Source organism: Metopolophium dirhodum, chromosome 1 (assembly GCF_019925205.1).
Source record: "Metopolophium dirhodum isolate CAU chromosome 1, ASM1992520v1, whole genome shotgun sequence".
Classification (NCBI taxonomy): domain Eukaryota; kingdom Metazoa; phylum Arthropoda; class Insecta; order Hemiptera; family Aphididae; genus Metopolophium; species Metopolophium dirhodum.
In genome coordinates, this window is record NC_083560.1 from 5520665 (window position 1) to 5536789 (window position 16125).

At 28.0% G+C, this 16125-nt stretch overlaps 1 protein-coding gene across 1 annotated transcript; it reads left to right on the forward strand.

Moving 5' to 3' along the window:
• The first annotated feature begins 45 nt into the window (after positions 1-45).
• On the forward strand, positions 46-2871 carry LOC132939581 (uncharacterized). The gene is made up of 3 exons (XM_061006865.1): positions 46-117; positions 2356-2510; positions 2700-2871. Exons 2-3 carry the CDS (start codon positions 2362-2364, stop codon positions 2869-2871), a joined length of 321 nt encoding a protein of 106 aa, XP_060862848.1. The 5' UTR covers positions 46-117; positions 2356-2361.
• Positions 2872-16125: the final 13254 nt, after the last annotated feature.

A 16125-nucleotide genomic window follows, 5' to 3' on the forward strand; every position in this document is an offset into this window, starting at 1 on the left:
TATTCAAACCAGCTCCCAACCATCGGCAGAATAACTGATATTTATCGGGAGACAACGAAGCGGACGTTACTCGCAGTACAGAGTTTTGCTATTGATTTCAAGAAAAATACATTTATCGTAAGTATATTTTGCTTTATTTTAGACATTATACCGTGCAATAATACTTTGGTAAAAATTACTAACTCACTAAACATAATACAGAATGATTTAATTGACCACATTTCAAATGCTTGATTGCCAAATTTTATTTTACTTAAATCGGGACAAACAGGAAAAACAAAACAATGATTAAGAAAAAACAGTAATTTATACGCAAAATAAATTTTGGTTTTCGGTGTAACTCTTTGACTGTAGAATTTGCACTGCTTATTTATTTTAGCATTTTCTATACACGAAAAAATTTTCAAAATATTGGTTTTGTTTTGAACTGTTTACGGACATTTTCAGTTTCCAATTTTTTTTTTCTTAACGTTTCAATAAAATTTTATTTGTTAGCCAAAAAAGTTTGAATAGTGAATACAAGGCTTATAATACTTATATTGTTACAATGACAATCACAAAAACGTGCCAATTATTAACAGTTAGAAATTCAAAAAAATTATTTTTTAAATCTAAGTTTTTAAAATGTGATACAAGATTATACCTCATAAGTTTGTCTTCTTCGATCAAAAATAAAAATGTCTATAAGAAAATCAAATCACATTTTTATGAGCGTATAGCGTATTTGAATCACGCAAAAAAAAATCCCGATAAAAATGAATAAAAAATATCAAAATTGAAGTATAATTATGTTAAAATTGTATCAAAAAAAAAAAATTAAAGTCACATAAAAAATCATATAATATCATATAATAACTTACTTAAATCACATATTAAAATATAATTAAATTAAATTTTATACAAGTCTAAAATAATAAAATGTAATACAATAGTCTTAATTAATACAATTTAGTATAGTAATATAGTGTCTATATAATTTTTATAATAATGCTATAATAATTTAATATTATAATTAGGTACACCTATTATTTATGTTATGACTTACGACTGTTAAAAAGGCCTGTTTATAGGTATACATATAACCTATTATTATACCAAAAAACATTTGTTTTTATGTAATGTTCTTAATCAATGTACAAATTATAGGTATCTATAGTAATTTTTGATATATTTTCACTCATTTTTTTCGTTTTTAAAATGTAATACAAGATACCTCATCAGTTTATGTTCTTCGATCAAAAATAAAAATGTCTATAAGAAAATCAAATCACATTTTTATGAGCGTATAGCGTATTTGAATCACGGAAAAAAATCCCGATAAAAATGAATGAAAAATATCAAAATTGAAGTATAATTATGTTAACATTGTATTTAAAAAAAAATTTAAGTTACATAAAAAACCATATTATATCATAAAAAATGTTAATAACTTAAATCACATATTAAATATAATAAAATAAAATTTTATACAAGTCTAAAATAATAAAATGTAATACAATAGTCAATAATAATTACAATTATAGTAATATAGTACCTATAAAATTATAATAATAATGCTATAAAAATGTAATATTATGATTAGGTACACCTCTTTCTTATGTTATGACTTAAGGCTATTAAAAAGGCCTGTTTATAGGTATACATATAACCTATTATTATACCAAAAAACGTTTGTTTTTATGTAATGTTCTTAATCAAAGTTCAAATTATAAGTATCTATAGTAATTTCGTATGTATTTATGAGTCTGCTATATTCGAAAAACTATCCAGAATGGATTCCTATTATAACAAACTAAATATTTTTAAAAATTACCTCTGCTAATTACCTTTCAGTTTATGATGAATAATTTATAATATGAAACTTTTTTATATTATTATCTATACAATTTGATATATACCATTTTATCATTTCACTTAAACTTAATAGTAAACTACTAAATTATAGCAAAAGCCAAAAATATGATCTTCATTAAGGAACTTGAAAACTCCCCACTATTTTTAATGATATTATATGATTTTTTATGTAACTTTAATGTATTTTTCAATACAATTTTAAAATATTTACTCTTCAATTTTGATATATTTCCATTCATTTTTTTCGGGACTTTTTTTCCGATTACCCATATTTTTACATCATTAGATAGTCAGATTTCTCATATAGCGATTTTATTATTTTGTTGTAATATATAAACAAATAACTGTAAATACATGAAAATACATGAAAATCTCACTAAATGTTTATATTTAATTTTCTATGAACTATAGCATTTTGAAAATATTTTTAATGATTTATTATTATTATTCTCTTTATGATAAAATATATATAATAATTAACTAAAAATCAATTTTCTTTAGTCCGAAATGCCCAGAGTAACCATGAGGAGATGCATTATAAAAATGAACGACCCCGCGATTGGAGACTATTTCATGTGCAAGAATTGCAAACATTTCATGTTGTCGAGAGAGACGGCAGAATTGCATCGTAAATGTACCAAACAAGTATTGGCCGCGTAAGTATAAATTGATCTTATAAGTCTAACCATCTTACTATCAATATCGATGATTTCATTTTAATTATTTAATACTGCAAACAATTCATCCAGCAATTTAAATTCCATCTACTCAGAAAAAATTTAAATTTAAATTATAATATGATTAAAATATTCCTAATTAATTTAACTATAATTTTTTTTTTCTAGATTTGAACCAAAGGAAGATGTATATCGCTGTTCAACATGTGGTAGATACTTCGATAACAAAGAGCAATGGAGTGAACACAATAACTTACACAAAGCAATCGGAGATTACGATCCGTTCAAATTTGCATACCTTATAGACGACGATAATTTTGTTAGGAGTTTACGTTTATAATTTTATGTATTATTGGCTGTAGTAATTCGTATTATTGTTATTTAATTAGTTTTATGATTTTTTTGCCTGATAATAGTAAACTATGATACATTGTTTACTTATATTTAACATATTTTTTTATTGTATATACAACTTTTTGCATACCTACTTGTACTCTTGTGTTTTTGCACTACGTACTTAGTCATTAAATTCCGTTTAAATAATAAATATTTAACTAACTATCTCAGTGGTTCTCAACCTTTTTTGTACGACGACACCTTAATTTAGATCCATAAAAATGGCGACACACTTAAAATTTTTTTTATGGATTTTTGAAAAAGTAAAAATTACAAATCTATGTAAATTAATACATTTAAGTTCATGTTAGCATTTTATTTGAAAAAAAAACAAATCTTTTAAATTTACATTATTAAAATATAAACAATTTAAATTAGGTATTAAAAAAATATTATTATAAAAACAGCGTTAGTTTATAATGGAAATTAGTGCGATACTTGTGATTGGCGAATTGAACATAGGTCTTCAATTCGTGGGCGAATTGTTGACAAACTTACGCGTAATTCACTTTCAATATCTTTAAGCGTTGACCTTTTTTTGGTTTTTGTTACTTCTAATATCGAAAATGCTGATTCACACATATATGATGTTGAAAAAGGAAGCAAAATTTGCAACGCTTTTTTGCTCACTTCTGGGTATTCGTTTTGCAAAGAAATCCAAAATGAATCATTTTCAGACATATAAAATTTAGATTTTAACGTGGTATCTGATGATATTTCTAGTAATTGTTCTTTTTCCGTAAAAGATAATTTGATAAAAGATGTATTATTTACACCTTTTACCGAGTAATTTATTTGCCAGTGATCATATAGGCATTTTTAATATTAAACCACACTCAAAAGACCGATGGCCGTTTAGGGGGTGTTGCAGTGACAATTGTGCAGCGCCCACCTGTGTGAGCATAGCTCCCACCTAGCGAGTAGCCCAGTATACATCGTACCCGGGGAACTGATTTTAGAGACGGTAGATTTTGATCACCTCTGTCGGTGTTCTGCGCACGCGCTATTTACACTATTTTACGTGTTTGCGAGTGTGTGCGTCATATATTATTAATCCTAGCTATACTCAGCTCTGTATTTAAAACAGCAACGGCTATTGGTAATAACATTGATTATACATAATATAATATATATATATTGTACTATGTATAATCAATGGTAATAGCGACGTTACAGCGATTAGTAGCCATTATCGCGTTTCGTGCAAGTTCTGTACAAAAAAAATGTAATATTCTAATATATTATGAATCCAATATATGTATATTATACTTATCTAATAAATATTTTAAATATAAAGAAAACTAATTAAATTCAAAACAGTACCTAAAAAAATTGAAGAAAAATTTTTAACTTCTGAAATTACGAGGTAGTGCTTCACTTGTACCACTCCCAAATTTCGACAGTGGTGAATTATAATATTATAACAGCCCTCACTATTGTACTTGACGGTGTCTCGTTAATCATTGTATTATATTGTAACCGCCGCTGACCTAGGTCTACCTCCTTTTGTTTATACCTGTAGCCTAACCTGACCTATATATTATTTACGTCATTGACGCAACTGTGCAATGTGCATATTTAAAATATTATTAATATATAATATTTCTATCGTTTAATTAAGTACATAGATGATCGTTTACCCTATAGATTTTTTATGAAAACACTATTATGCATATGCTATACAATATCTACATTTATATTTTAATTGAATACTTATTACGAGAGTGAGTTTAGAGATGTGCGAATTTTAATATTATAGTAAGAAAACAACTTGTGCTTTTGGGTATACAAGTTTTTTATAGTTATGTTGTCGATGCACAAACTACTATGTATAACTCAAAAATCAAACGATGCCTAAGTACCTATCTTACAAAAAATGTGAAAATCAACAATTGTGATGCGCAAACGGTTACGGGCTATTTAATATATTATAATAAATAGCTTCTTTGAATATATACCTATGAATAACAATGAATAACAATATTTTTTTATGAGTGCCGACTAAACATTTTTTTACTAATAAGTCTTTATAACGATTATTTATAATTATAAACATTGGTACTTATATAAGTAAATAATATTAACTAATTTACTATGAAGAGTTCTAATTAATAATCGATACTTGTATGCATCTCATCTCATAAAAAATAATTATAACTAATATTGACATTAAATATTATGTTAGTGAAATAAAACAGTGCAGATACCGTCTCATTCGACCGGATAAACGACGATAATAGTAATTACTGATAAATGTGAATCTGCACGATTTTATTAAGTAGTGTAATCGCAACCGCAGACCGAATTGTACGATCTGCGTGAATCGGCGTGACGACGTGTTGTAAATAATAATTGTAATTTGATGTACATGGCCCTTCTCCGTTGCCCGGAAAATAAATGACTGTGTGTTAAATAAACTCGTAATAATCATTTTATTTTTTTTCCGCTCCGGATCGAGAGCTACTTGCTTAGATCCACGGTACTCTATATCTACATTATACAAATTGTTGATCGTTAGCCTAACCTAGACATGATTATAAAATTTGTATCACAGTAGCAGTAATTGTCTCAATATTGTAAAATTATTAAAATATTTTTTAAATGTTAACAATAACAGGTAAATTTAGAATGTTATCTATGATATCTAAATAATTAATAAAATGTAGAAGGCAGATCAACACATAAATTTCCTTCATTGTTTTTGTTAAAATAATAATCTTCAACATACAAAAATATATTTACCCTTTTCCCATCTCGATAACCAAAATGGTTATAACAGCAGAAATGTAGTTATTATCACGGAATAATAAAATTGAGTATAATATTTCACTGTTTACGGTCTACAGTCTACTCCAATAAGTAGGTGCACCTACCTGTATGTATATATTATTTTACATTTAGTTTCTTACGATAAAATTATGGTATAATAATAAATAATGCACCTACCTATAAATAATTGTTTTAACACTGTTGGCGTTCTTGCGTTTAATAGAACTACATTTTTATTATTCGAAAGCAGTCAATGGATTTTGAGTTGTGGCAGTATTGTTCTAGAGGTACTATTTATTACCGGGCTACCAACGCGAATTATTCGCTTTGTTAAATTTAATTCGTTTAATTATTTCATGATATTGTAAATTTGTATCATAAAAACCATGTATGTTATTATTGTATATGAAATATGAAGTATTTCACAAAAAAGTGAAACTTTGAAATTGCTGTTGATACAAATATTAATGATGGTTGTTTTATTATTTATCAATTATTAATTATATATAGTTAAAGAGTACTAGGTACAATCATTTATATTAATGAATGGAATATGATTTGTGCCCTGGTTGACATATTATTACTATAATATAGTATATTATATTCATATAATTTAAACATTTTTGTATGTTTTTCGTCAATATAAAAATGTCTGGTACCATTTTAAATGCTTAATACCAAAGGTTAGGTTATTTTTTTTATGTTTTTTTATTTAGCTTCCAATGTTTAAATTATTATGCCTCAACAGTAAGGTATTAGAGAGAGAAACAGTAATGAACAAAATGTTAGGTATAAATATACCATACAATTATTATGAAGGTAATTTATTACAGTTAACTTACTAAAAATTACATTTATTAAAATACTGAAATATTTCGTGGATATTTCACGATATTAAATTTCATGAAATTTTTAAACATTAATATTGTATGGACTCGTTTTTCGTATTAATGTATTATCATATTGTATACAATACCACCGTGATATTTTCATTCATGTAAAGTATTCGAATACAAGTATTTTTAATGTATTTTTTAAGTATTTTGAATACTTTTTAAAAGTATTTTCAACAAAATTTGTCTGAATGCGCCACTGGTACGCGCAACATGCTTTTACAACCGTGCAGATATCACCGCGGACGCCGAAAAACGGAGTTCACCACTCACGGTACCTGCTGCAGGTCGTCTGCCGAGTCGTTGTCGGTGCAATAAGTCTGGGTGGGAGACGAGTGGCGACGGTAGCTGCAACTGGTTCAATGGGCAACTCGATCTCGGCATAAGTTCCTGTTACTAATTATTGGGAAAACCGGCGCGAAAGCGCCTTTTGTACTGAATCTACTGATGGTTAGGCGGTTTCCCCCCTATGCGAAGTCGGGATACTATTACCTAGGTGGCTATAGGTACTGGTCTGTATGTATTTTCCCGACATTTCGTATACGGTTTGCTTTAAGTAAAGTGCTTTATTTGATAATATTAGTAGAAATTGTACTTACCAGCGTATTAAGTTGCAATAACAAAATTAATTTATTAGAAAAAGTAAAATAACTGATATAATACTATATCTATATACCCCGCCGAATCGGAAGGTACAAATTGTCTCCATCAGAGCGCGTTTTGTTAATTTGTTTTCCCAATAGTCCACGACACTATACGCACCTATGCAAGCTTTTCTTTTATAGAATTGGTTTATTAAGTAGTTATCCATACAAAGTTGAGAACAACATTTTGAAATAAACCATCAACGATGTTACATTGTCAACGGTACTTAATAGTCAATTATTGAAATTTTAAAGACCTTTTAATTTAAATGTTAAGCTCTGTAGTTTATTCTTAAAATAATTTAACTTCATAAAATCATAAACATAATATTAATAATGTCGTAGATGGTGAAGGGAAATAAAGATAACTGATATCGCGGAGGAGTATCATTTTCAATTTTTGTCGACAGTCGCCGCGCCGTGCTGCGACGCGAATGCTAAATTAACAGTTACACGAAAACATCATCTACTTTTACTATCGATCGCCTGAGCAGTCTAATGAGCTCAATATTATCTTAGATAATATTTTTATATTCCGTATGATATAATATAATATAATATTATATATTTATATTGGATTAATACAAAACAATATTTATTTCAATCAAATTTAAAAATTTTTCCGCCTAAAACTGGATTTCAGACGACTGTGCGACGGCGGTGACGAAAATATTACTCAGTAGAAATAATAATAAATACAAATAATAATGATAATATTTCCGTCGCCACGGTGATAATATTAGTAATAATAATATTATTTGATATTATTATTGCCACCGCCGCGACCATTTCTTTCAATCGCCGTCGACCTGGACAAAATAAGTTGACAACACTCAGAGTATTGTCTATTGCAGTGAACATTCTATGATTTATATTACTATCGTATTTATGGGTGGTGCCTGTGGCGGTGACGTCCGGTGCACGTGAATAATATGCAATGCAAGTACGTTCGTACTCACATGCGCGTTGTGCGGATTATCATAATCGGTCGGGTCGTGCGGGACGGGGGGAACTCGGCGGCGTCATAAGACCTAGTGGGCAGACGACCGCGGCGCGTTGTTTCGCGCGCCGTTCTCGGATGGTAGGTGCGGCACTCAGTAGGTGGACCGTGCAACGTCGACCCCCCTCCCCCCATCGCTCCACTGACCAATAAGGTGGAACGTGTCGTAGTGTCGTACTATTGTCGTCTTTCGCAGTTATGCCGGCGTCAGCGTTCAGTATTATATTTTGAGGGCAAGAACAAAGGTTTCGTTGTAATACGGCCGAGTCACAGTTACATTGGTATTATAAAATATTATAGTATTATTATTATTTATTTAATATTATATTAACAAGTAGCAATGTTTTTTGGAGTCGACCAACGGCTTTACTCATCTTTAGTCGTACCAGGCGGCGTGCGTTAGCCGCCGGCGATGACGTTCCGACGTATAAAATTGTGCCCATAGTTATAAACAGTACGATTGCGGTACATTGGTTCAGTGGTGTGCAGGTGCAGAACGGTAATTTCAGAGGCAATTATTTCTGAGATTTTTCTTAATAAAGAGGTGGGTATAATAGCCGGTGGGTACCCAAGTAAATGTATCTAATCGTTTCTCGTAATATTATTATATTAATTTATACTATAGTGAGTGAGACGCGTATAATATGCGTTAAGTAAGTAGGTACGTTAAATTTCAATATTGTCATTTCAGCTATTCTTTCGTAATGGAATCAAAAAAAATCAATTCCGTGTTATATATATGTTACGGGCAAAAGTCGAAATCGGTCAAACCTCAGAAATGCCCGGGCAAAACGCGAACTGCCCATAACCCTTGGGCAAAATGACACATTTCGGCTTTTAACTGTGCAAACCTAGTTATGACCAACCTCATTTGGGCAACACCGTATACTGACTTTTATCGTAATGGCAAAATCGTAGTGTCTTATAAACGTTATTTATTAAGTACTCATATAAAAATACACAAATAATAATATTAGGTACTCTTTTAATGTTAAAAATGTTAAAATTAATAATTAAAAAAATTAATACATAATAGACCTCATTTGGGCAAAACCAGCGTCTTAAATAACATCACTAATATTAAATACAAATAAATAAAATAAAATAAAATCATAAAATATTGTAGAAATATAATTGAATACACATAAACAATAATAAAAAAATAATATTTTTGTTTATTTGTTGCTACACATATTAGACCTATGGCATTTAGAACTACACAAATTTTTTATATTCTGAGCGAAGCGATGAATGTATTGATTTTACAATGTGTGTTTTTTTTTTTTTTTTTTTTATTTTTTTTTTTTGTGTCTGTCATCACCGTTTATGACAGTAAAAATGCTTAGATTTTCTTCAACAGTAAATTTACTGAAAGGAAAGTGAATCTAGTTGGTACAAAACAAGGCTCCAAGTAAATAGGTTATATATAAATTACTTTATTCACAATAATATCATCAAATATACTTGGTAATATCATAGGCTGACTGACTGTTTTCGCTCAGAATCGTTTTTCTTATACAATGATATTATATTATTGAATTCAAATTTAACACTATCCATTACAGTGACCCACTTGTAACCTACTGTACAGCAGAGCGACATCCACTTATCCACCTTTTGTTGTTTACATTTATATCTTCTCGCGGTACACTTAGTTTTGCAAAAACAAAAAATAAATCCTTGTCCTCCAGTTAATGAATTTTGAATACTTGAAGTCCTCAATGGTATTTCGATATTCGGTACATCATCGCTACTAATTAATTGTTCCTTGCACTGAAATATTTGGTTTCTGGCATATAGTGATGACAAAATTCCATTTATAGTTCCTATTTTATAGAATCCATTGTCAGTAATACTTAATATGACACCTAACACATTATTCGCATCAACTTTTCATCTATCAACACAAGACACTGGAATTTTCACTGTAGTTTCGACTGTTAGAGGTGGAAATTGATTTTCAATCAATAATTTCATTTTTTTCGCTTGCGCCAATCCAATTATTTATAGAAAAAAAAATAAAAAAATTGAAAACTGACAATGTCCGTAAACAGCTCAAAAAGATTCAAAATATTTTCAAAATTGTATGGTGTATAGAAAATGCTAATATAAACATTTAGTGAAATTTTCAAGTATCTACAGTCATTCGTTTTTTAATTACAATAAAATAAGAAAATTGTTACATGAGAAATCATAAAACCTTCGAAAGTCGAATATACTTTGATGTACCTACTGGCTAGAGCAATGGAATCAGTATATACTCTTTTTACATGAATGCTAAAATAGTGTACTCAACAACAGATAATGGATCATATTTTGTTAAGAGTTTTATGTATGATTGAATTGAATTTATATGTAATTTATTATTTATTATATTTGGTTCATAGTAATAACGGTCTTAATCAGAGTAAACTATAGTTGTTATATCCTTTTTCAGAGTTTATGGTCAAAAAATTATGTCGATTGTTGATTCACAAATTGAAAATAATATCACTATTTTAACTGATAGTGAAGATTCGGAAAATTTAATTGATGATATAAGTGATGAAAATACAAATGGTTCAGCTTATATAAATATTGCAGACTTATTTGATAAAACAGAAGATCTAAGGTAATGAAATACGATATAATGTAAGAAATAACATTTTTATTAACGTATATCTTTTATCTAGCAAATAGCAATTTAAACTGAATGATTTATCTTATACTTTCAGGACATAGAAAAAGAATTGGCTTCTGTAAAAGGTAAATTTTCAACACTATAAAGCTGCAAACAGCAAATTAGAGCTATTTTTGCTAAGACTAATAATCTGTGGAACAAACATACTGCTCCACTCAAGTTGCAGAAAGTATTAAAGAATGTTTTGGTGTGTATCTAGTGACTCCAAATGAAACTAGATGGAATTCCACTTATGATTCCATTACCTTTTTATTGAATCATATTAAAGTGAATTTTTCAAAATGTGTAAGATTGTGTGACTCAATTGGTATTATGCGTTTTTAAAAAGAAGATATTGAATTTATGGAAGATTATATAACTATCATGGAACTTGTGGCAGTTGCCCTCTATGGGTGAAAAAACATATATTTAGTTTATAACTGCCTACTATTTCTATATTGTTATCAAATCATGATGATATTATGCTTACAAAAAAGAGATTAAATTATTGTGCAACATTTGTTAATATTATCAAAACAAGCATTGAAACACGTTTTCGAAATCGAAAAAAGAACAAGGAAATAAGTTTTTGGATATTGCTTTTTTTATCTCATCCATATTTTAAGACATTGTGGATAAAAAATAATATAATCAAGATTTGGCTGCTATTTTTATTATTAATTTGAACTGACTGTTTATATTTAAATAGTATATATAACTGACACATGTCATTACGATTTAGTTTAACACTAACTAAAGATATAATTATGTATTAATTTATGAAATATTGTATGCGACATAATATTATTATTATTTTATTAAATGTTTTTAAAATTTGATTTAAAAATATGCAATGTATCTAATTAAATAAGTATTTTTATTAATATTCCTTTTTAACTAATTTTTTAATTGGATATTTTGTCCTATACCATTGGTTATTTTATCCCTGGATATTTAAACTTAGTAGGTAGCCTATAATGTGCACTAGTCACTACCATCTACCCCAGTGTAACACCCACCACTGACCACCACGGTTCATGGGCTACAGCACCACCCACCTTTATAAGGTATGCCCGTAACCTCACTCCAAAAAAAAATTTAAACATAAGTAAGGTATTTTTACCTTTTACCTGTATTAGTAGGTACCTCTCTCAACCGTTTTACACCAATGCATCATACACATGATATTATTATGTATTTATTATTTTCATTAATTGTTGTATATTTTCATAGTATTTATAAAGTACATAAATCATTATTAATAAACTATTTCAAATTTGCTAAATTGGTTTTATTTACTGATTAAATGTAGTCCCTGGGTAATTGTTTTTATATATTTCTATATATAATATTATCCCTAAGCTGTTGTTATTGTAATTCAGTAACTGGTAATGTTAGCTGTGAGCAAAATCTTAATGCCATACCTACATTTTTATAAACATTACCAAGATTTTAATATAGATTTATTGTAAAGCTTAAATAGGTGATAGAAGTACCTTTTTGGCTTTTTTATTATTATTTCTGAAATAAGGTTTAGGTTAAAGTTCATTGTATGGTGAATACAATTACACTATACAATTCAGTTGCAATTACCTATATATCCATGTTTTTAACTATCTGCAATAGAATCTGTAGATCATAGCAACTCTTTATCAATGTTCTAAATCAACAGCAGATAAATAATTACCAATGTCAATGAGAAATTCAATATTAATTTTGTTTTTTTTCATTTCGAGATAAATATTACCTATACTTTTCACAATATTTTGTCATGCTTTAATGTTACCTTAATATCTAATTTAAAAAATACAAATTCCAAGCAATACACAAATTATGTACTTATTAAATAATTGTTTGGCAAAATAAAAAAAAACCAATTAGTTATTTAACAATCATTAATATTATTTTAATTAGTTAATTAATACAAGAATAAACTAAAATTAAGAAAAATAGTTAACTGTGAATCAATCTGCGAAATTGTCAATTGTCATAAGGGAAGCTACTTTATGGTAAAGTGACTAACAAAAAGCTTCAGACATTGTATTGACTCTCTTAAACTGTCAGTTCTATAAGGTAAACGTTCAGCCATGCATTAGGTATTCTCATTGCTTGACCTGAAATTTAAAGGAAATGTTGAAATGTATAAACTATAAACTGAGATGCGACCACAAATTATTATTATTGGTCTTGGACTAGAAAAAAAACATTGTAAATTTAATCATTATAATATTGTATTAATGAGTTTCTTACGATGGTTATTGGTATAAGTCCAATATGTGACCTGGAACCGTGTATGTTTGAGGGATGTTCTCATCATTAAATGAATGGAAAATGAAGTTGAATTCCACCCTACATACTGGACAAGTTGGATCACGCTAAAATATATAAAAACATAACTGTTGTTTAAAGAGTAAATATAGGTAAGTATGAAACTATTCAATAAATTCCTAAATGTTTTAACAAATAAAATTTACTTAATTTTCTTATTTATAATGAGAAAAAAATTAAAACATTTTTGATACAAAATGATATGAGTATGTTCAATAATTAATAACTTTTAAGTTTTTACTAAACTTACAAATTTGCGTAATTTCCAACATTTCTTAGACCATCTTTTCAAACATTTAAAACAAAATAAATGCATACATTTTTCTGTATAACATGTATTGTTTAAATCAGATAAACAAATTGAACATTTATCCATATTGACAATTTAATTCTAAAATAAAAAAGTTATATTAACTATAAAGTACAATATACTTCATTAACATTAGTATAAACATTAATTTTTACAAATTAATTTCTACACATTAGAATATGAATTAGATTATCTAATGACATTAGTACATAGTATGACATTGCTATTTTTTTAAAGTTTGTTTATTTCTCTAATTCAAGAACTTTCAAACATTATTGTATGTTAATATAATATATTTTTGTAATGCTATAAGATTATATCTGATAATCGTTGACAGCAATAAATACAATGTTTATTATTATAATTATATTATTATTAAAATAAAATAAAAATACTACACATCAAATATTTTAGTATAATATAGTAATTATTAGTCTAGTAATTTACCGGTGAATTTCTATAAAGATTTTAAATTCAAAAACTCATAAAAAATTAATATTACATTTAATTTTTAGTTAACTTGACTGACTTAAATATTAAAATATTGTAAGAAACTACTGACAAAACACAAATAATGTTCTTACATTTAAGTTTTGATTATTAGATTTCAGTTCACTCTAATATTTAAGCTATCAACACAAAATTTAAACTGCTAGTACATTTTAGTATATTATGCATTACCTACAGTGTTCGGAACGTTCACTAAAAAATTGAATTTGCCCACGTTCACGTTTATGTTCTTTGAAAATGTGAATGCGTTAATTTAATTTATTTTATCTTATTTTAATGTATTGTTTAAACATGAATATAAATTCGTGGAAATCATAATATTATTGTTATTTTATGTGCAGGCATGTCCACTGGAATTTCATTTATTTTATTTTTATAATTCGTAATATATTATATCATAATAGTATCAATCAATAATTATTAAATAATAAATAAATATGAACGTCTTAAAAATTTAATTAAATATATAAACGTCATTCACGTTTACGCTCTATTTGAAAAAAACGAGTGACGTTCACTCGTGAATTCGTGTTCATGAACGACGTTCTTTCCAAACACTGATGCGTTCGTATAGTAGTATACTAGACGGAAACAACATACGGTGGTACGACGTTCGCTTAGTCTAAGTGACTTAGATATACAAACCTGAGATATTACCGTGGTAGTAGTACACACAATGATTTAATATGATTTAATATTTAACACAAAATATATTATAAATTTTTTAAGGATTTGTTTGTGTACTACTCAATAAATGGTGGTTCCGCTGATATCACCAATGTAACAAATGACACGACAACCACAAACTACGTGCACCTTCGCATAAGTCCTAATGACCTAATAGAATAAAAAATATCCATACCTGCTAGGTTAGGTCACCACACCCCCACCATATGAGTGTGGCAGCATTACCCAACCAATGGGTGGCGACGCAAAATTGGGTTGCGATGTTTGTACGCTAAGAAGAAAACTAGTTTTGTTGGTTCTAAAAAGAAAAAAGAAAATAATTTTAGACGTAAATTTATTAAAAATGTATGTTATATTTTATTTCATAACTCAAACGTCTCAAACCTACTCAACTATAATAATAACGAGAAGTATACTGGGCCGTATATTATTATGTATTATAATATACCTACCTATTTAAATTTATTATACATAATATTATGATGAACAACCCACCTTTTAAATTAATTATTCAATCTTGATCAAAATTAGTTCTGGCCTGTTTATAGTAGAAAATATAGCGTAAAAGGGCCTAATATAAATGTTGTATTCTAGGAATAAAACAGAAATTAATTAATTTCGTGTTATTTTTGTCTGTTCTTTCGAATTAATATTTTTTTTCTTCGACCAGCTACTTATTATTATTGTTTTTTAAAAACTTTGTACCTAATTCATCTATAAATATTAGTAATATTATTTTATATTATTATATTAAACAGTATGTTTATTTCATCAACTGCAGACAAAACCATTTTATCGATCGCGGTTCGACTGAAACGACATAAAACGTCGTAGGTGGTTGTGGGCTGGGGCAACTATTCGGTCCAGGAAATTTATAATTTGACTGGTCCGTGTCATTTCGTCGTCACAAAATGTAAAAACTTAAATATGATAGGTACCAACGTTTTAACAAATTAAGGTTGCATCCTTTACTCGTCTTCAATTTTCTCAGGAAACAATTTAAGACTAAACGTGTTTAGTCATTTATCTCAAGTACAGTATATTACTTTTTTTCTATTGCTAACTAACTGCATTCTAACTTGATTTTTCTGAAAGTTTCCTTTCTCTCTCTCTGATATTATATTTTATTATTGTGTGCAGTACCTATATTTATATTATATTTTTAGTGTGTACGAAATGTTAGGTAATATTAAGTAAATACCTACTCATTGCTATGGCTAGACGACGTGAATATATTAATAGATTGGTAGACGTGAATATTACAAGTGAGGCGACCCTCTAAAACCGCCACTGTAGCTATTAAGCACGGTTTTTTTTGATAATCATTTTAAGAAAAAAAATACAAAATATACCAAAATGGCAAAATTTACAAATAAATTATTTTTCATTAAGCAATTC